The 23,645-nt window shown below is 34.3% G+C and overlaps 1 protein-coding gene across 1 annotated transcript in view; it reads left to right on the top strand.

The window, feature by feature from the left end:
- Nucleotides 1-23,645, top strand: part of Itpr (Inositol 1,4,5,-trisphosphate receptor) — a 244,336-nt gene that overhangs the window by 190,742 nt on the left and 29,949 nt on the right. The window contains exons 32-36 of the mRNA XM_089091077.1: nt 6-125; nt 2,772-2,951; nt 8,279-8,500; nt 11,086-11,292; nt 22,581-22,773. Of these exons, the coding sequence (XP_088947203.1) occupies nt 6-125; nt 2,772-2,951; nt 8,279-8,500; nt 11,086-11,292; nt 22,581-22,773 (922 nt within the window). The remainder of the gene's footprint in view (nt 1-5; nt 126-2,771; nt 2,952-8,278; nt 8,501-11,085; nt 11,293-22,580; nt 22,774-23,645) is intronic.

The following is a 23,645-nucleotide window of genomic DNA, read 5'->3' as shown; positions in this document are numbered from 1 at the left end:
TTGCAGAAGACCCTTCTGACTCCTCAGGAACACAAGTAGTCGAATTACCACCGAAGATTAATGTTATGGAACCTGTTTTGCGATTCCTACAACTCCTTTGTGAGAATCACAACCGAGATCTTCAAGTATACCTTTTCTCTTTTTTTTTCTAATTAATTATTTCAAGTATGAATGCTTTTTCCCTTTTAACCTAGCTATTTTTTTTCCTGTTTATTATGAGCTCAGCTTTTTTCTCTTGCTTAATATTCATATTAGCTGTTTTCATCACTTTGTTGCACCTTCAGCATTTAAAGATTTTTGCAACTCCTTTGTGAAAATTCTAACCGGCCTCTTCAAGTATTAATATTTTTCTCAGCATGTTATCTTAAAGCTAGTTTTTTCCTTTATTTTTTCAGTATTCAGCATTTTGAGATTTGTACAACTCCTTTCTAAGAATTCCAACCGACATCATCAAGGATGAATATTTTTGCTCTTTCTTACAGTTATTTGTTTTTCTCTGCTTACTCAGCATATTATCACAAGCTCATCCTCATCTATTTATCTTTTCATATCTTTTTATATCATATCTTTTTATATCTTTATCTTTTCATATCTTTTCATATCAAGTTCATATTTTCAAGCTCCTCCTCTTTGTTGTTAGATGTTTGCACTCATCCTTGTGTATGTCTATGGATCTGATCTTGTGTGTACGTACGCTCATGTGTGTCCACTTTACTTTGTCTTTGTATGTGAGCATAAATCTATGATTTGCCATCTTTCTCTGAAAATTTTTGTTTAACATTTTCCTAATTTTCAACTATTCGTGTTTTTTCCTCGTTTTTCATAATTTTGCTTGATTTATTTTTGTATTTTGTGTGACGTATGTACTCATCCTTTAAAATTCTTTGGTTCCATCCTCGTGCGTATGGATATTACTGTATCTATGTGCTCTTTTGTTTTTGTGTGTGTGCATGCATCTGTGATTTGCCATCCATCTCTGTTTGTTTCCTGGGGAGTAAACCCGTAAAACTGCAGGGGTGGGGCAGGAATTTTTTTTTTATTCTTTTTCAAATCAACATACCAAACAAAGCTAATTTTGAAAATCAGGGTAAGAGGGAATTTTTTTTTATTTTATCAATTAAAATACCAAAAAGTTTGGTTTCCAATACTAGGGGAGGGCAATTGCCCCCCCCCCTCCACCCAAGTTGCTTTAGATTTAGTTAACGCTTGCTTTTATTGTCTGCTTTAAGAAAAAGAACACGCTCTCTTAAAATCATGAAAGTAAAGATAACTCCATCTTTATTATAATTTGTGTTTTTTATTTTGGTGATCTTGTCCCTGTGCTCTTTGCAGGGGAGCCTTCAAGTCTGTGTCTCTCTTCCTGAGATGTCAAGGTTTTACCCTTAGCTCCTTACATTCTCTGCATAGCCTCCCCATTTTTGTGCTTCTTTGGCGTATAGCTCTTGTAAACTAACTCGTACATTACTAAGAATATTACGCCATGATTTCTTGAGGTTTCACGGGGGTCTACTTTGGGGATAAAAGGGGGATTAATTTCTGTCTCTATGTACATTAGTTTGTGTGGGCTTTTTTTTGTTTCTGTGCGTGTATGCATCTATGATCTGCCACTTGTCTGTCTGTTTCTTTGTCTAACAATTTCTAAATTTTCAATCATTCGCATTTTTTCCTCTATTTTTTTCCATTTGTGTGTGTGTGTGTTTGTTGTATTATTATTAATACAATTTATAAATTAATTAAAACGAATTCTTTGGTCGTTGTAGGATCCTTTCTACAGTTGTTTGCTAGAAAAAAATAATCCCGGTCCCCTTAAAATTGTAAAACTAAAGAAAACTCCATCTCAACAATTATTTGCACTCGAATTCTCGTTCTTGTACTGAAACCCTTGTCCCTTGTTTTAGAACATTCATCCTCAGCCCTGAAACTGCGCAGGGGGAACCTTTTAGCCTGTATCTCCACTTCTGAACTGTCTAGATTTTTTCAAATAATTTCTTTCATTCTCTGCATAACATCTCCTTTCTTTTGCTTTCTTTATCGTAAAGCTTGAGTAAACAAATTCGTATAAAATATTATTACCGTTTGTGCCCTATTTGCTTTTACTTTTGGATGCGGGGTGACATTTGGATAGAATTCTGACACAAAAAAACCTTAATTCTGAAAGGCAATTTTTTGGCTTATTTTGATTGTTTTTTTTTACTCTTTGTATTTACTTTTGTTTGCTCTTGTTTTGTTTTACTCTTTTGTTTGCTCTTTTATTCTTACTTTTATTTACTCCTATCTTGTTTGTTTGACTCTTTTATTTACTTTTGATTTATCTTTTAGTCTTACTATTATCTAATCTATTTGATTGTTATAATCTTTTATATACTTCTGTTTGCTCCAATTTTGTTTGTTTTACTCTTTTATTTACTTTTGTTTGCTATTGTTTTGTTTACTCTTTGATTGGATCTTTTACTCTTACTTTTATTTACTCTCATCTTATTTGTTTTAATTTTTATTTATTCTTTTCTCTTACTTTATTTTATTTATTTTGATCTTTTAATATTCCTTTTATATATTCTTATTTTATGGTTTTACGCTTTTATTTATTTTTGTTTGCTCTCTTTTGTTTGTTTTACTGTTTTATAATCACGTCAGAAACCATTTCTTTGTGGTTTTTCTGGAAGACTGTTTTGTATTTTGTAACTATTGTTCTGAAAATACAGCTTTGTAACTGATCTAAACTTAACTGTTTCTTACTTTAAATTTCATTTCGTTGTATTTTTTTCTTATAGAACTTTTTAAGAACTCAAAATAGTAAAAACAACTACAATCTTGTATCAGAGACTCTAGTTTTTTTGGACTGTATCTGTGGCTCAACAACTGGTAGCCTTGGCCTCCTTGCACTATATATAAACAAGCAGAACATATTGCTGATTAATCAGGCTCTTGAAAGCCTCACGGAATACTGTCAGGTAACTTCATAATTTACTTAATTTGCTTATTCTTAATTTGCTAATCTTGCCCGGATGCATAATAATGCATGGCCTAGAGACTATTTCGCCTAATTTTATTAGCCACATAATTCTATTAGCTGAGCTATGTTTTGGCCATGAGAAGGCATAAGAATTGTGAGCCCTTCTCATGTTAATTTCTACTCGTTTTGATTTTGACTCGATTATTTATTGTAATTCCTCTTCGTTTTGTGTTTTATTTATTTATTGATGGTGATTTATGGTAGTTTTACGCTTGGTAGATCATTTGATTATATTTTGCTCATTTTTGGTTTAATCGAGTTCTTTACTTTTCTTTGAAAAATTTATTTAGTGGAAAAAGTTCGTTTAATTAATGTCTGTTCATTCTATATTGACATAGTCTTTTTAGGGAAAAATAAATAATAGTTTAAATCTTTTCGGGTTTTTCTTTAAGAATTTATAGTTTGGCCTGCTATTTGTATGTTGGATATAAATTTTTCAACAATTTTAACAACACATACCCTTTTGAAAATCTTGACACTTATAGTAGTGTTTAATTTAGTTCTATACCTATACTAATTGACCTGAAAAATAAAGCTTAATACCATTCCCTCAAAATTCTATCTATGCTCTTTGACAGCCTGGACGCACTTACACTATTTTGATTTAATTAAATTTTAAGAGCAGAAGTAGTTATAGAAGTAGCCCCAAAAGTTTCGACTTGAATACCCTCAGTAGTTCTTGGGATATTGCTTAGATGTCTTATGGGGAACCAGCATGCACTGGGCGTTTTGATTTAATATTTAAGCATAATGGGTAAGATGCATAACTGTAGGGCGGGAATTGACTCACCCAATAACTCTAGAGATACAGTTACTAGACCGTTCAGCTATGCTGAACAAATACCGTCTTAGAATTTTGGTTAGAAGTGTTTGGAAAATTATGGGCTAAAGAGGAAGACTGATTGCCCCCTCCCCCATCACTCTTGACTCTTAAAAAGGGCACCAGAACTTTTAATTTTGAATCAAATAAAGTCCTTTAAAATATCAATGATATTACTAGCAATGAAGAGCAGCGCTTCTTATGATATTGCTTATATGCCCTTTTAATGCCTCCGTGCATATAGTTTTTCATTTAGTTGAAACTCCCCCTAATCGTTCCATAAAAGTTTCAACTTAATGCCATTAGTGTCATTAGCTAGAGTAAGTGTAGAAGTAGCATTATAAGTATACATATAGTGTCTTTTGGCTAGTTCAAATCCGCCAAAACTTCCTTTGAAAGGTCTAACTTAATAATGTAAGCCGTTACTGTGATATTGCTTTGTCGCCCTTTTGAAATTCTGCATGATCATAGTTCGTTTTGATTTAGTTCAACTATTGCCTAAATATTACTTGAAAGCTTCACATTAATACCCTTAGCTTGTGTAGTAGGCATTAGTTGTAGTATCAGTAGTAGCATTTGTAGCAGTATGCACATAGTGCCTTTGTTTTTTTTTTCAACATCCCCGTCAACAGACGATGAAAGTTTCAACTTAATACCATCAACCGTTCCTGAAGCATTACTTATACGTCCTCTTGACAACCTATGTGGGTATAGTGTTTTTCGGTTTAGTTCAGTACAGTTTCGATACTCCCAAAATTCTCACCTTAATACACTTAGCTTTAATAGTAGTAGCACCAGTTGTTATAGTAGTAGTAGTAGTAGCAGTAGAATTAATAGTAGTAGTCTTAGCTTTAGTAGCAGTAGTAGTAGTGGTAGTTGTAGGAGTAGAATCAGTATTATTATGATACAACTATTGTCGTTTGGTTCGTTCAACATTCCCCACCACAACCCTTGTAAATTTTAATTTCACATACAAAACTATCCCTAAGATATTGCTGATATGCCGTTTTAACAACATGCATACATATGGCGTGTTGTGATTCAGTTTACCTTCCACCTTAAAATTTTTTTGAAAATTTCACCTTCATACCCTTACGTATAGTTGTAACAGTAGTCACAGCACTCGTATTAGTTCTCAACTTAATAGTTAGCCATTGCCATGACATTATCGACATGTCTTTTTGATAACCTGTATATATGCTTCTTGAAATTTTATCTTAATGCTCTTAGCATTACAAATAGTTGCAATAGAAGTAGTAGTTGGAGCTGCATTAATAATAGTAGTAGAACTAGTAAATGCAGCAGTGGTGTATTAGTAGTTGTGTGCACATATTGCTTTTTGGTGAATCGATCTTCCCCTTTAAGCATTCTCTGAGAGTTCCAACTTAATACACAAATCAATTCTTAAGATACGCTTTTTTACAATCTAAGTGCACTTAGTTCGAATTTGCCATCAATATTCTCTCAAATTTTATCTTCATAGACTTAATAGTATTAGTATCACAGTAGTTGCTGTGGTAGTTGTAGAAGTTGTTCCAATGTTTTATTAGTAACAGTAGTAGCAGTAGTATTAATAGAGGTAGTAGCATGTACCTCTTTCCTCTTGATCAGTCCCTTTCATGACACCCCGGAAGTTTTACCTTGACATGGTAAGCCGTTCCAAAAATATTGCCTATGTGCGCTTTTGGCCCCCTTTTGACGCCCTTTGAATCTTAATACTCTAAGCCTTTAAAGTTGTTGCAATTGAAGTAGTAGTTGAAGCAGTTTAGTAGCAGTAGTAGTAGTATTAGTAAAAGTAGCTGTGGTTGTATTTTTAGTAGTGACATGTATGTATTACCTTTTTGTCAATTGATCATCCCGTTTAGGTGTTCTCTGAAAGCTCAAACTAAATACCAAAATCAATTCATGAGATAAGCCCTTTACACAGTCTGCATGCACATAGTTTGTTTTGATTTATTCAAACTCCCCCTCAATATTCTGTCCAATTTTCAGCTTCAAACGTATAGCCTTAATTGTACTATTGTCATAGTAGTAATGGTAGTAGTAGGAACAGTAGTAGCAGTAATAGTGTATTATCATTAATAGTATTAACAGTAATAGCAGCAGTTTTAATAGGAGTAGCAGTAGGTATATTTTGCTTTTTTGTCAACTGAACATCCCACTCGCGATGCCTCTGAAATTTCCTCTTGATACGATAAGCCGTCCCAAGAATATTGATTATACACCTGTATCAGCAATCTGTATGCACATAATATGTTTTAATTCAGTTCAACTTTCCCCTCGACGTTTCCTGAGGTGTTCATTTCAATGTTCTAAGCCTCAGTAGTGCTCGCTACAGAAGTAGTAGTTTTAGTGATAGTAGTGGTAACAGTAGTAGTAGTTTTAATAGCGGTAGAAGCAGTGGTAGTTGTAGTAGTATTAGCGTGCAACCATTGTCTTTTTGGTCAATTAATCATCTCCCTTATCATTTCCTCAAAGTTCGAAATTAATATACTCAGTCATTCCCTAGTTACGCCATTTTGACTGCCTATATACACATAACAGGTTTTGATTTAGTTCACAACTCACCTCAACATTCCCTGAAGGACTCACCTTAATGCCATTTGTATTTTGGGAAAGTAGACGTCAAACATACATACCTTTTCAGGTATGCATACCTCCGGGGTATTCACACCTCCAGGGTTGTGTCAACCCTGGAGGCATTGTTATATGTTCTTTGGACTATTTGGAACAAAATGGCTATCTCAAAATTTCAATCAGATGCGTTTGATGAAAAGCGGAGTAGTTGGGGGGGGGGGGGGCTGCTGACTAGAACTTCCAATTTTCAACCAAATGAGCCACCACTAAGGTTTTTACAACCACCCCCGCCATAAAAAACCTTAAATGTCCCCGGGGCATTACTTGTAGTCTGTGCCTCCTATAAGAGACCAATAGAGAAACCTACATTTTGGAGGAGGGTAGAAAATCGGTTTTAGCGTTTTTTCTTGATTCCAGAGTGTCATACTGCGATTCACTATTAATTTGAGAATCTAGTATTGTGTGTTTTGTTTTGTAGTTAAGAGATCGCAACTAAAAACGTATGCCCTATTAGCAAATTCCTGGACTTTTAAACTTTTTTTTTTTTCGATAAACATTTTTTCTCTTTGAATGGGCTAGGTATGGAAAAATTGCATGAAAAGTGTAAAGAAGTCAATTTAAAAACAGATATGATAACGGGATCATCTCGCATGGAGACTCGATAATGGTTTCAGTACTTTGGGGTAAATTAGAGAGGCCCTTTAGCAAAATGACAACAATAGTAATTTGGGGTAAAAAAGAAATGCCATAAGTAACAAGCATCATGTTAGGTCTAATAATTACTGAAGAAAAATTTGATTTGCCTCATCCTTTCAAGAAGGGGCCAATATAGGCATCTGAATCTTGCTGAAAAGTAGAAAATCGGTTTTAATGTTTTTTCTTGATTTTATTGTGTCATGTGGTGATTTTTTTTATTATTTAGGGACTCTAGTGCAGTGTGTTTAATTTTGTAGTATAGAAATCTTCACACAAGTCATATGGCCTTTTAGTAAATTTCCATTTCGTCATTTCTGTTTTTTTTTTTTTTTTTTTTTTTTTTTTTTTTTTTTTTTTTTTTTTTTTTTTTTTTTGTCAATAATGCAAGCAAAAATTATTTGAAAAATCTTAAGAAGTAAATTTAAAATCATGCATAATAAATAGGATCATCTTGCTTGAAGATTAGGAAGAAGTTGTGGTCATTTGCAGGACAGGCTGCTTTTTTTGTGTTTTGCCTTTTTTGTCTTTTCGTATCGATGAGGCAGTATTGCTGCATCCTATTGTCTTTATCTGTTAACGTTGGATTTTTTTTTTATAAAAAGAAAGCATTCTATGAATAAAAATGCTCTTAGATCCATACTGTCCACTGATAAGCACAAAATAAACTTAAAAGAAAAATATCATGAAACACTGAGGCATTTAACCTAAAACAAGTACTACATTCTGTGAGGTTTTGACCCTTTGACATTGTTGTTGCAGCAAAACACACTCACAGTAATACCGCGTTCTAAAATTTTTATTTTGGTTTCTATCTCATAATTTCTCCCTTTTCTATGGTTCTTAGTGATCATTTAAACCAAATTTGCACCGCCCTTCTAAATTCTCGTCCTTGTAGATAATTTACAGGCTGGGAAGCCAAAAAAGTTGTACTTGGAGTCAATACATAAAGAAAATCAAACGTCTACATCGTAATTCTTTGGTAATGTGGAAAATCAATTTGATAAATTTAGAAGAAAAGCAAATTTAAGTAAATTTGCAATATTAAAGAATTTGTATCTGTTGTTTAGTTTTTGTAGGCGATTTTTCTAGCTTTTTTTGGCAGTTCCTCATTCTTTAGTTACCTTAACTTTTTTTTTCTTTTTTTTTTTTATACTAATATTTATTAATTTCAGGGACCTTGTCATGAAAATCAAAATTGTTTGGCAATGCATGAATCAAACGGCTTAGCCAGAGTAGTTGGCCTTTTGACAGCTGACATTGGTGCGCGTGTAGTTCAAGGCAAAATTATTGAATTGAAAAATAATGCCTGTAAACTATTATTGGCCATTATGGAAAGTCGAACAGACACGGAGAATGCTGAGAAGATGTTAGGCAACATGAACCCCAAACAGATGGTAAGTAACTTGTGATGGTACACGTCAGGTTTTTGCTGATCTCGTTGCCAGGTCATGCAGGCTGAGCAGTGACAAGGTTCAATGGCGTCAATGGGGTGAGATGCTCCCCCTATATTTTTATGCCCCTCTCCTCTACCTAGATTAAAAAAAATATATATTTTGAGTATTTCTATTAAAAAATACGTTTTTTCGGATTTTCGTGGGAAAAAAATGAAATTGTCCCTCTTCCCCTACATGTTATCAATTGACCCCATTGACTAAATTTCAGCTAAATTTTAAAGAAAATGGCTGATCTTAATTGATTGCGCAGCTTTTTAAGCTGAGCTTACCAAGTTTCAGGAATTGATATTTGAGCTGATTCCTCAAATTTTCATAACACAAACAAAATGTTAAATAAAAAATTAAAGATATTATTTCGTATAGAAGATGCGCCCAAACATAGTATAGTTCCTTTTTTTCCTTTGCTAATAATTAATAGTTGATGAAAAATTGAGCTTTACTATGTATTGGCAACACTGTTCACCAATTAACGAAATAAGAAAGTCGGACGGACAGAGATATATTATATTTTACATCATTACAACCAAACGAATAGTAAGATGGTAGCAAGAATCCTTTCTAAAAAAAAAATTGTGAATATTTATATATCCTTGACTAGGCTCACTAGTATCGTACAAGAATATATCCAGGATTTTTTCGCGGGGAGGTGAGTACCAAAAAAACGATAAAAAAAGACATCAACAAAAATTTTTATATTCATTTTTGTTTTACTTTTATTAAATAAAACTTACTAGATAAAATTTACTACATACATTTTGTTACTACATAATTAGCTTTTCTTTTAAACATTGTACTTAATCTAAACATTTGTTCAATTAATTGATATTTGTTTGCAGTTGTGTTTATTTCATTTTATTCTAAAATGATTTTCATAAAATTACTTAAAATTACGTGTTTAAAATTTATACTTTAACTCTATTTATTTTTTATTACTGCTTTAAAGTTGATAAACAGTAAGTAAATGTAAGAAGTGGTTAAAATCCATAGAATTCAATTAACGCTCGCTTTTATTTTCATCCTTAATACACCGATGAAACAGCATTCATAATATATAGTAATATCATTGTTATTCTTTTATCTTTGCATTATAAAAATGTATATGATTATATTATATAAATTATATTATCGTTACATTTGGACAATGATGAAAATTTACATTCGATAAAAATAGATGAGGGGCGAAGGTCCGAAGCTCCTCTGCTTGTATGCCTGAAAGTTTTTCTTACCAGGAATAAAAAATGTTCAAAGTATTTGCCCTGTTTTAACAATTTTCATTGGGAGGACCATATTTCAACGGGGGAGATTCATTGAAATATTTGGGGTTTGGCAAATAACCCTTATAAGTATGGAGGCTTACAATTCTTTATATCTCATGTCTAACTACTAGTTTTTCTGAATTAGCTTTTTTTTCTTGTTTATTTTTTGTTTTTTCAATTTTAAATGCTACATTTACAACCAGATATAACAATTATACAGGTATTAGTTTCAGCTCAAAAACCAGATTATGAATTGACAAAGTTGCATATCACAATAAATCACACATTACTAAGGAGTTAATAACTCACTAATTACTGCTTGTGTTGCAATTATAATAATTACTCTGCAAGGTAAAATACGTTGAACTGTATGTACCACGAAGTTTGTTGTGCTCATTACTGCTTAAAGAAACAGGATTATTCCGTATAAAACCTGTCTAAATAAGGGGTTTATTTGTACTAATTTGAAAGTTAAAGCAGGAATTTGCATTAGATAAACCTTAGGAAAGATAGCCTTTCAGCTTCAATGGAATCTTCTTGATTTAAGAAAAAAAATCGCAGATTTATCCAACGCACAATAATTAGAAAACAAACCTTAAATTTTTGGGATTTTGGGTCATCTTGCGTTTACAAGTTTGTAACATTAAGTTGCAATTTCAGTGGAATTTTGATATTTAAGAAAGATTATATATTTACCACAAGAAATACTGGTTAGGAAATGAACCCCAAATCAGTGGGAACTCGAGCCATCTTGCATTTACAAGCTATAACATTAAGTTACAATGTAAATGGACTCTTCATAATTTTGAAAAAAAAAAACCATAAACTAAACTCATTAGGAGCAGAATTTCAAATTTGAGGTATTTTAGGATACCTTTAATCTACATGTTATAACGTTAATTTTCGATTTATCTGGAATAGTCGTTATTTATAATAGTCTTTTTTAATCTTTAAAGCTTTTCCTGATTTCAACTAAACCATTTTTATTGCTGCATTTTTTTTTTTTATTTAAAATTTCATTTTCTTTATATTAAAAGCTAGGTACTACGGTTAAAACTGGTGGGTAACTTTTCAAGTGAACCTACGTTCAAATCGAACCAACCCAATTCATCCACCTTCAACTCAGTACCATGTAACTCAACCTCATTTAACCCGACCCCAATGCCTCATTCAACTCAATCTCGTAGAAATAACTGAATTTACATTAGTGTTGCATTTGAAAAGGGCATACCCAGCTAAATCTCGATTTCAAATGGAAGATAATTTAAGATTGAAGCAGCTGTGGCGGCCTATCAGAAGGGCCATAAGAAAGGTTTGCAAGGAGCAGGCTCCAAGGAAATGGGCCTTAACATCTATATTATATGTCACCAATTGGCAAAACATAATAAAGAAATGAATGCCTCATTGAAACCTATTGAAAACTCAGACTCGGAAGCTGCCTTGTCATATTTTGCTACCCATACAGGACCGATAGAGGTAAGATCTTATTGGGTTCAGATAGAGGTAGTAACCTTGTACTTTTGATTCCTAGTAGATTAAGAATTAGCGTATTTTATGTTAAACTGTAACGTATTTTTTCTGTCAAAAATTTTCCGTTCTGGATACAACTGGAGCTTGGTGTATTTAATATGCCTCATTTTAATATTCAATTTTATTGGGGTTCTATACCATATTTTTTTAATAACATTTATTTATAAACATTCCATTTTGTGTTTTCGTTAAAATTAGAAAACATTAATGTCCCCCCCCCCCCTCATTAAAAAAATACAGAAAATTGAAAATCCCTGTTTTGGAATCCTTCTTGCTTCTCATACAGAACAAAAATAGATAAAATCCATGTTGTATTGATCCATTTAAAAACACTAAGCATTGTTTCAATAATCTGGTACACCAGCCAGAATTCACATATAATTGCTGCTTTGTTATTCTCTTCTTCACAAAATCTCTTCTTCTGTCAGACCTTAGCTTAACAGAATTTAAAAGTTTTCCAGGTCTGAGGGATATTTATGTTTTATTACCAATTTATAAGGGAGTGAGACAGTGATCTATTGTTTCACCTGATTTTTTTTTTTTTTTTTTTTTCAACAACCCAATAAAATAGCCACAATCAACAATTTAGTGTTCGTGCATATTTTGTGGTTTGAATCCAATTCTAATTTTTTATGCTGGAGACGTTTTTATGCCATGTCGAACCATTGCGTGCCTTGAGGAGAATTTTAAAATGTTAAATGACGAATACCAGAAAATTGGTTTTACTTTCAATGAAGCTAAGTCTGAAATTCTTCTTTTTAATCGAAAAGATTCGACTGATGGATCTATTAGACTTGGTGATACCACCAATAAGCCAGTGTTTTCGTTTACTTTTTTGGGCCTCTCCCGTTACAACTTCCTCTTAATTAGTCATCTGCAAAAATGAATATCCACATCATATGGTAGCATTGTGTCAAATAAGCTCATGCGTGATTTTAGCTAGATTATATAATGAGACTGTGCTGCTGCATATTCTGTATGTTGTACTTTTCTGGGGAATGTACCTTACTGGAAATCGGATATTAAGTAATTTCAGTCATACTACTTTCGTTATGCCAAGTATCTGTTGAGACTACCTTTGTGGATGCGTAATTCATGTATTAGCCTTCGTTATAAAGCTAAAGAACCATGTCAGGCCGTTCAAAAATAGATCGACACTTTTAACACAAGGATGTCGCACGAGTGGTCGTCCCTCCTTAGGCAGTATTGTTGATTTAGTTTCTTTTTCTTTTTTTTTACTCGGTCTTCTTGCTTTTGTTGTAGTGACAGGTTAAAAAATAAATAAGTAACAAATTAATCAATACAAATAAAAACAGTTGCAGCACAATTAGTTAAGATCCCCGTGCAGGGCCCTGGAGCCCCATACTTTTCTAGGGTCTAGAGCTGTGTCACCTTCGTTGCTGCTTTTACCCCCTGCAACTAAAGTTGCCATATCAAGATTTGATTTTGGCTATAATGATCCTATCGATAGCCATTACACGCACTTTTTGTTCATGGAAATGCGATTTTTTTTTTTTGCGAAGTATCGTATCGAACTGAAAATGGCTGGTTAAGGTGTTAACTATTTTAGTGGCTGACGTCGAACTATTATTTGTTCGATTCTAACTTGCTATGATAGAAGCGATAGTTTAACAGAACCTTTGGAGTGAGGTGGAAGTGGAAATAAAACTTGAGAGCACTTTCTCAGACCCTGATTTTGGCTGTAAGTTCAACCCTGAAAGGACCTTTCCCCTAAATCAAGGTCTCACAGGCTGACTTGCCATGGACTGGTCTGGACGTTTTACTAATAGACTAGCAGCACAGGCCCAGTAATACTAGTTTATTTTTGTTGAACCCATGCTGCATTGCTTTATGTAGGAAAAAAAAATAGCTCAGGATTTTCAGAATTAGACATCAGAAGTAAACCTGTATGATGGGGCTGATTCAAAAGGATACTATAGTTTGACATAATTATACTTATAACTTCTGCTTCTGAAATCTAATCCCATGCTATTATGACCAGTAATTAATTTCACATGGTCAAAATCAATTTTCAAAATCCAATATGCTTGATCCAGCTCATTTAAGATGCAGTGATGTATTGAGAGTCATGGAATTTAACGCTGATTTTAAAAAAAGTTTCCTTTGTGATAGTAAACACTAAGTGATTGAACCTTTTGACTCAAGGAAGCTGTTTAATAAATAATTAAATTTTCTATCTGCAACTTCTCAAAGCTGTCACTGATAACAAATCGCTCCTGGCTCTTATCCGAGTCACTCTTTACTTATAGTTCTTTGTCCCAAACCTTTGATTTTGTGTTTAGTCAATAAGTTTAATACTTATTAAAGGAGCAAAAAAATTAACAATTTAGTCTGCTTCTTGCTTTTATTAAAGTGACGTCAATATTATATTTATATATTTTTTATTGAAAAAACGATAATTTATGCTTTACAAAGTCGGAAAGCGCTCACTCATATCAAAAAAAAAAAAAATTCCATGTATAAAATTATTGCATATTAAATCCATTGGATAATTTTTAATTTTATAAGCCCAATAGACCGTATTTTTAGCTGGGTCTAATTTTAACGCGATATTCTTATAAATCATAGCTCAGCGGTAGAGCATTCGACCTGGGCTCGAGAGGTCACCGGTTACAATCCATTTTTCTTCTATTTTTTCCCAAATGATATAGTGGTTGGGATATCCATATGTTATTTCATACTCGCTGTTCTTGATGCGAGGAGTGACACTGTGACAAAGTTGCGTATTTTTTCTTTGGATAGTTTAAGAGAGGTGGGAAGATAACACTTTTTAACAGACTTGATTTTACTTGCCGAGTGTCAAGAATCAAGGATTTTCACCGGGGCTGGTTGCTTCTTTTTTGCCTTAATTTTAAGTAAATTAATCAACTTTTGTTCCTGCATATTTGAGAATTGTTTACCTTTAGGTGTACGTGGTACTCCCCAAAATGCTAGTTGCGCTCAAGACATTGAAAACCACACATTTAAAGCAATTTAAATATAACAAGCATATATGTTTTGTTTTTTTATACCATAAATCTTCTGTTTGCATTTGATCCGAGACCGTCATTTCCATGGGCAGAAAAAAAATAACACATACACTCACATGATTCATTGAAGAATTAATCCTATCAGCCCCCCTCCCCATTTTGGACCCCTCCTGAGGTTATAAGGGTTAAACTTCTCCTTCCTATGTAGGGCTGTCCCGAGGCTCATTTTACTGGGGGGGAGATCTTCGTAAATTTTACCGAATCGCTACCTGATTTATGCCGAATTTTTTGCAGAAATAAAGAATTTTGCTAAATTTCGGCCGATTTTGCTAAATTTCTGCCGAGATTTTCGCCTTTGAGAAAATTTTACCGAATGCCAAAAATGTTGGGGGTTGGCGCGCGACCCCCCCCCCCTCTGGTCGCCCCCGCTCCTATGTATGGACACCTGAGGATAAAAGGGTTAAATTTCGCCAGGATGTTCATATGAAGGACTTATTATTTGTAGCTCGAGACAATTTTGGCCTAAAATTAAAATTTTTAAGGCTCGATGAGACTTGAGACTTTTCAATGAAAATAACAGAAAAAAAGATATTTTTCTAAATCTAGATGGGGAGGGCGCAAAAAATATAGGGAGGAACCTATAACCGAACAGCCCAAGCCTCAACACCCATAGCCAGAAATTTGAAGCTTTTAACACCATAACCTGAAACTTAAAGCATCCGACGTAGGTATTTTTGTCCCTATTGAGCTGTTATTTGTACTTAAACATCTAAACTAGACCCCGGCGCCGCGCCGATGAGGAAAGACCGGCGGTGGCGGGGCCAAAAACAGCACGCCGCGCCGCCGGTAGGATGTCGGCGGCGCGCCGCCGGTGCGATCAATGTTGACAGCAAACATTAATATTTTCGTCAGTCTTTCTCAAATCACAGCTTAAATTTACAACAGATTCGAGCCTATTCATGAGTTCAAAAATTCACAAGTCGCTGGCTGGAAACTGGTCTTCTTCGTTATTCATCAAGAGAAGTAGAGATCTGGTAGAAATGAAATGGCTGTGTGAATTCTTAACATAAATAATTATCAAAATTAGTAGTTTTTTTTCATCGAACACTGCTGCATACAAAACTTCAAATACCGTATCACAAAATTCGTCAGTTATCTGGGTAAAAACTTTGAATATAAGTTTGAACTTAAACCCTTAATTTTTTCATAATGCCCTTTCCTATGTCTGTTTTTTAACCTTTAAAACAATTACAACTGGTAACTTCGATATTGATTGTTTTTTTTTTTTGCTCTTTTGGATACTTAAAAAGCCTTCTTGTATTAAAAAGTGGTTTTTAATAACAAATTAAAAAAAATGCGTTTCAAAGTTTTTTTTGGCTTCTTTATAGAATATATGTCATGTCGGCTAAGGCTGAACTGCTGCTTTTTTATTGCTTTTGGCTGCTCTTTTGGATAGTATTCATTTTTCTTTTGGGGATTCATTCCAAATTATAAATTCTAAACTGTATCTAAAAGGAATAAATTTATCAAATTGAAAAATACATGATGAACACTTCACATGAGAACACTTCAATTGCAATGAAACGAAAAACACTTTATGGTTTATTCGGTATGAAGAAAAATGAAGTGCCAGCTATTTTCTTAGGTAAAAAATGAAAAGCTCATCCATTTTAAATGTAATTAAATGAAATAATATGCAGACTGAAGTAGCTCCAGGAAGATGTTGAGATTTTCTTCCTAGTTCGTCACTTTTAATCCAAGCAAAATGTTAGGAGACTTAGTATCAGTTATTGAGTTTAAACTTTGATTTCCAAATGCTCACAAAAATTATCAAATTCAAGAAAATCTCAACAATAAGTCACCTGTGGTCAAAATACTCAAAGACTTCTCTTTGATCCCCACCCAGGCTCAAAGCTTCTGCTATGGTTCTGCAAATCGCTCCTGACTCTTATCCGAGTCACTCTTTACTTATAGTTCTTTGTCTTTCTTTACTCTTATCCGAGTCACTCTTTACTTATAGTTCTTTGTCCCAAACCTTTGATTTTGTGTTTAGTCAATAAGTTTAATACTTATTAAAGGAGCAAAAAAATTAACAATTTAGTCTGCTTCTTGCTTTTCTTAAAGTGACGTCAATATTATATTTATATATTTTTTATTGAAAAAACGATAATTTATGCTTTACAAAGTCGGAAAGCGCTCACTCATATCACAAAAAAAATATTTCCATGTATCAACTTATTGCTTATTCAATCCATTGGCTAATTTTTAATGTTCTAAGCCCAATAGACCGTATTTTTAGCTGGGTCTAATTTTAACGCGATATTCTTATAAATCATAGCTCAGTGGTAGAGCGTTCGACCTGGGCTCGAGAGGTCACCGGTTACAATCCATTTTTCTTTCTTTTTTTTCCCAAATGATATAGTGGTTGGGATATCCATATGTTATTTCATACTCGCTGTTCTTGATGCGAGGAGTGACACTGTGACAAAGTTGCGTATTTTTTCTTTGGATAGTTTAAGAGAGGTGGGAAGATAACACTTTTTAACAGACTTGATTTTACTTGCCGAGTGTCAAGAATCAAGGATTTTCACCGGGGCTGGTTGCTTCTTTTTTGCCTTAATTTTAAGTAAATTAATCAACTTTTGTTCCTGCATATTTGAGAATTGTTTACCTTTAGGTGTACGTGGTACTCCCCAAAATGCTAGTTGCGCTCAAGACATTGAAAACCACACATTTAAAGCAATTTAAATATAACAAGCATATATGTTTTGTTTTTTTATACCATAAATCTTCTGTTTGCATTTGATCCGAGACCGTCATTTCCATGGGCAGAAAAAAAATAACACATACACTCACATGATTCATTGAAGAATTAATCCTATCAGCCCCCCTCCCCATTTTGGACCCCTCCTGAGGTTATAAGGGTTAAACTTCTCCTTCCTATGTAGGGCTGTCCCGAGGCTCATTTTACTGGGGGGGAGATCTACGTAAATTTTACCGAATTGCTACCTGATTTATGCCGAATTTTGTGCAGAAATGAAGAATTTTTCTAAATTTCAGACGATTTTGCTAAATTTCTGCCGAAATTTTCGACTTTGAGAAAATATTTTACCAAATGGCAAAAATGTTGGGGGTTGGCGCGCGACCCCCCCCCTCTGGTCGCCCCCGCTCCTATGTATGGACACCTGAGGATAAAAGGGTTAAATTTCGCCAGGATGTTCATATGAAGGACTTATTATTTGTAGCTCGAGACAATTTTGGCCTAAAATTAAAATTTTTAAGGCTCGATGAGACTTGAGACTTTTCAATGAAAATAACAGAAAAAAAGATATTTTTCTAAATCTAGATGGGGAGGGCGCAAAAAATATAGGGAGGAACCTATAACCGAACAGCCCAAGCCTCAACACCCATAGCCAGAAATTTGAAGCTTTTAACACCATAACCTGAAACTTAAAGCATCCGACGTAGGTATTTTTGTCCCTATTGAGCTGTTATTTGTACTTAAACATCTAAACTAGACCCCGGTGCCGCGCCGATGAGGAAAGACCGGCGGTGGCGGGGCCAAAAACAGCACGCCGCACCACGCCGCCGGTAAGATGTCGGCAGCGCGCCGCCGGTGCGATCAATGTTGACCGCAAACATTAATGTTTTCATCAGTCTTTCTCAAATCACAGCTTAAATTTACAACAGATTCGAGCCTATTCATGAGTTCAAAAATTCACAAGTCGCTGGCTGGAAACCGGTCTTCTTCGTTATTTATCAAGAGAAGTAGAGATCTGGTAGAAATGAAATGGCTGTGTGAATTCTTAACATAAATAATTATCAAAATTAGTAGTTTTTTTTCATCGAACACTGCTGCATACAAAACTTCAAATACCGTATCACAAAATTCGTCAGTTATCTGGGTAAAAACTTTGAATATAAGTTTGAACTTAGAAGCTTAATTTTTTCTTAATGACCTTCGCCTATATCTATTTTGTCGACTTTAAAACAGTTGAAATGGGCGACTTTGATGTTGATTGTTTTTTTTTTGCTCTTTTGGATTCCTAAAAAGTCTTCTTGTATTAAAAAGTGGTTTTTAATAACAATTTAAAAAAAATGCATTTTAAAGTTTTTTTTGGCTTCTTTATAGAATATATGTCATGTAGGCTAAGGCTGAACTGCTGCTTTTTTATTGCTTTTGGCTGCTCTTTTGGATAGTATTCATTTTTCTTTTGGGGATTCATTCCAAATTATAAATTCTAAACTGTATCTAAAAGGAATAAATTTATCAAATTGAAAAACACATGATGAACACTTCACATGAGAACACTTCAATTACAATGAAACAAAAAACACTCTGTGGTTTATTCGGTATGAAGAAAAATGAAGTGCCAGCTATTTTCTTAGGTAAAAAATGAAAAGCTCATCCATTTTAAATGTAATTAAATGAAATAATATGCAGACTGAAGTAGCTCCAGGAAGATGTTGAGATTTTCTTCCTAGTTCGTCACTTTTAATCCAAGCAAAATGTTAGGAGACTTAGTATCAGTTATTGAGTTTAAACTTTGATTTCCAAATGCTCACAAAAATTATCAAATTCAAGAAAATCGCAACAATAAGTCACCTGTGGTCAAAATACTCAAAGACTTCTCTTTGATCCCCACCCAGGCTCAAAGCTTCTGCTATGGTCAGTTCCATGGAAATCTCCAAAGAGTTTCTTTTTAAAATAGCTTTCAAGCGTAGTTAGGGGTATTTAGCCTTTTTTGCTATTCTTCAAAGCTTTGAAAAAAGTGTTATAATATTCCAAATGTTACATTTGTTATATTTGTGCATATTTTTGGTAATCATTTGTGGGGGGATCGAATTTTTGAAACCACTGTAAATATGTAAGAACGTTGCAACATCTAGTACCCTGAGGTCATGAGACTGTCAAAGACTCCTCCTTGAACCTCCCAAATTGAAAGCTTTTATTATGACCTGGCCTTTTAATGTAACTTGGGCACTGGACCAAGGGTGCCATTGTCACCCGAGCGCAACGTTAGGTGGGGATGTCGATATCGTTTTCGTCACACCAATTCGTTTTAGTGTGATTCTGCCTGATACTAATGAATGAATGTTTTCAAAGTAAACCTGTTTCATCAATAAGAAAAAAAAGGGTTGGACGTATATGTCCCTTTCCCTTTGGACGATAAAACCATGCAAGTACTGTATCAAGTATAGCTCACGAAAATCTTGTTAATTTTTGTCAACTTGTCAACTTTTTGGCGTCCCTGCTTTCAATAAAAGAAATCAAGGTACTATCACTTAAATATAATAACTCCCTATGCCCCCCCCCCCCTTTGGATACCATCTTGATAGGATACCGTCTCTGCTTTAAATAAAAAAAAATTTAATTAATTGGCACCCCTGCTTTCAAAAAAAAAACGAGGTATTGTCATTTAAATATGATAGATCACTACCCCTCCCCCCTGGATACCACCTTGATAGGATGCCGTCTCTGCTTTAAATTAAAAAAAAACTTGTTGGGATCCTTGCTTTCGATAAAAAAATCTTGAGATATTATCATTTAAATTTAATACCTCCCTACCCCCCCCCCCTCTGGATACCTCTTTGATAGGATGCCGTCTCAGCTTTTAATTAGAAGAATAATTTACTTAATAATTAACTAGGTTGCTATATGGTTCAAACAAACACGCAAAATAACGTTAAACAGTTTAGTGTTCCTTGAAAAAAAAATTGAGGGTATGAGTAAAGGGGTACAAAGACGACAACAAAAATGTCTAAATTACTCAGATATACCTCAAATTATTGGAAAACTTAGGCATTGATTCGCCTTGGGATTCCAAAGATCCAAAGAATATAATTAAAAGGGAGCACACACAAAAGCTAAATTAGGCAAGTAGCCTATAAGAAATCGCAAAATACCCAAGACAATGAACAAGTCCTAATGGGGGGGGGGGGCCTGGGTGTATAAAAAAATTTCAATGGGAATTTGATATCATTTTCTTCTGTCTCCACTTTAAATGAAAAAAATAATTATCTTTTTGGCATCCCTGCTTTCAATAAAAAAAAAAATGAGGTATTATCATTTAAAAATGATAGCCCCCTATCCCCCCCTATAGGCAATAATTTACAATTTATTTATGAATCATATTTTTGGGATAATTTCCGGTTAAATCTTTAATTCCCCAACCTTGTACATAGCTTAGTCTATAGCTAAATTTTGTCTCAATAGAAGGTGTTTTTTTAGGGGGGGGGGGGTAAAATGTTTTAGAAAGAAGATTGTATTTTGCATCAGGCGTTCAACAATTGAGTATTAAACATTAAGAAAATCTTATATAAAAACAGAAAAAAAAACTTCAAACTTAAAGTTCAGCTTTCGAAACAATCTGTCAGCTGTCAATTTCAAAATCCAGGTGAAGGCTGAAGCTGTATAGTAATGAATGCCTTCTATTATTCTATTAAACTTGAAAATAAAATTCTTGACAACGAATGATGTAAGAGATAGCGACTGGGAAACTGCATTCGAAATGATTTAAACTCATTTCATAAAGACGATACTTTGTTTTGTCAACATATGAAGAACTGTGTATATTGCAATATTTGCAATTGCATATTGCATCTGTCTGGTTTTTGTGCAAAGTAAAATAAGAGACGAAAATTAATGAACAAGTGAATAGTGAAGAATTATGGTATGCAAAGAATATTTGGCAGGGAAAGTCACTGGTGATAAATCGCTAGGGGTGGCACCGTGATTGCGTGATTTTCGGGGATTCGGGGAACCAAATTTTTTTCGGGGTGACGCATAGATTTTTGGGGAAATACCTGAAATTTCGGGGATAGTGTAAGCCCTGCTTGATGTCTAATCAGGAAAATCGAAATACTAAACCGCACGAGAAGGAAAAGCTCGGGCTTTGCGGTTGACGCAATAGAGAATTGCCGCAAAATTAATTTAAAGTCGACCGAACGCCGCCGCCTCTACCGGCGGCGGCGCGCCGGCGGCGTTACGACCGGGCCTCTCGTCAGCGGCGTTCGGTCGATCCGCCGGCGCGGCGCCGGGGTCTAATCTAAACCCATAGCCTGGAACTTGCACTAAAAGTACCGATTATATTTACAATTCTGTTCCTGGATTCCTTACTCGGACTTTTATTAAAATCATGTTCTCCAGTTCTTAAAAAATAACAAAGAAAAAACAAAAAAAAACTTATGAGTATGAGAGCATGCACAAAGAATACTCCTAAAGTATGTATAACCATATGTTTAGCACATCCTATAGAGTTGAAGTACATTTTCTAATCTGTGTTCTCTTTTTGCACGTTCTGGTAATACAATACCTTTCTTAACAATATCTTTAGTATACATTGGAAGATATTGAATATTTCACAACTTCTTAATAATTTGAATTATGTTTGTCCTATCTTTATTACAAAAATAAAGATAGGGAATTTTAAGAAAAATGCCCAAATATTTACAATACTCAGAGAATATGATCTTTTTTCTTGCAAGAAAAATTCCTTTCAAAGACTTGTCATCGTAGACCAGAAAACCTATCAAGTTTATCCACCTTTCGGTTTTTAAACCAAAAACTATGAAAATTATTTACCAATCAGAAACCAAAATACACAAGTTTTACATACTACTACTAGTAACAACTCACTGCAGCGCCAAGCCACCTGAAGCCAACACAGCTGAACACGCTCTTTCCTCGTTCCAGTTTGTTCAAAGCGGTTCCATTGCAACTGGCTCATCGTGCAACTGAACCCCCGTGTAACTGAAGCCTCGTGCAGCTGAACCCTGTGCAGCTGAACACCCATGCAACTGAACTCTTGTGTTACTGAACCTCCGTGCAACTGAAACCCAATGTAACTGAACCCCCATGTAACTGAATCCTCATGTAACTGAACCCTCTTGCAACTGAGCCCCGTTTAACTGGGCCTACGTGAAACTAAAGCTTCTAAACTTCAAGCCCCTATGTTCATAACCTAAAACTTCTAGGTTCTAAACCCATAACCTGGAATTTCAAGCTTCTAAAGCCATAATCTGAAATTTCGAGCTTTAAAGACATAACTAGAAAATAAAACACGCACTCACATGAACCATTTAGTAGCCGGCTGAATTGGGCTTGATCAAGTATCGATAAGATACTAATACATTTTGGTATCGTATCGACTGTCGGTGTCTGGCGTTGTTTTTTAAATCAATTATATGTGACTTTAATGAAAGAGACTTTGATTAGCATGCATATTTTTTGTATATTTCTAGATTGAACGGCAGGATAAGCGACTGGAAAAGATTGTTTTCCCAATTCCTGAAATATGTGAATATATAGTCGAAGAAACAAAGCAAAAAGTCTTTCAGAGTTGTGATAGAGATGACAAAGGCTCTAAGGTCTCTGATTTTTTCGCAAGAGTTGATGGTTTATATGAGGAGATGAGATGGCAGAAAAAACTAAGGAGTAAGTTATTTCTAATAACAATAAAAAAAAAATGCGATCTAGATAACCGTATCTGGAACTTGACCGCGTTCCGCAAACAAGTGTGGCCATTTCGTAGCATAGCTAAAATTAGTTTGTACTGATAAATCACGCAACCAAATTTTGGACAATGGTAGAAGTTGATTTTAGGAAATAAGAAGACAGGAAATATGTAATCGTCAGTTAATTTTAAAATGGTTGGTAATTTTAAAACGAAGGTTACTTTTAGAAAAACCATTGAAATTTATGGGGAATGTAATTACTCACGATATTTCTTGGAGTAGGATTTGGGTCTTGTATCCCAACTCTCTTGCATACCTGCCTTAAAGCATAGCTCTAAAGCAAAAAGAGGTGTGAATATTGGACTTGATCCTGAAAAGTTATTTGAGGACAATTTAGGAATAATATAAGGTGCTTAGTGATAATTTGATACTATAAAACAATTTAGGAATAGGGATAAGGGACTTAGTGACAGTGATAATGAGTACAATTTAAGAGGAGTCATAATGGACTTAGTGATAGTGATCAGATGATATTCGAGGACAATTTGGAAGTAGCCTTAAGGGACTTAGTGATAGGGATAGGGTGATACTTGAGGACAATTTAGGAATTGTGATATGGGGCTTAGTGATACTGATAATGTGATATTTGAGCTCAAAATATTAATTTGAAAACAATTGAAACAAAATATTAAAAAAAAAAAAACAACCACAATGCTCCTTTCCCTTCCTATCTGTAAGACTGATGAGAGTGGGATTGTCCATTTCTTTTCTGGCCTTCGGGACTGCATGATGATGTTGTGAGTTGTTTTGGGAGGATGGGCCATCAGAAATTTTTAGATCCAAATCTAAAAC

This window comes from Artemia sp. Qi Xiang Cuo, chromosome 6 (genome assembly GCF_049724085.1).
Source record: "Artemia sp. Qi Xiang Cuo chromosome 6, ASM4972408v1, whole genome shotgun sequence".
NCBI lineage: Eukaryota > Metazoa > Arthropoda > Branchiopoda > Anostraca > Artemiidae > Artemia > Artemia sp. Qi Xiang Cuo.
Note: the sequence above shows the minus strand (reverse complement) of the source record. Positions and strands in the feature narration are given on the sequence as shown.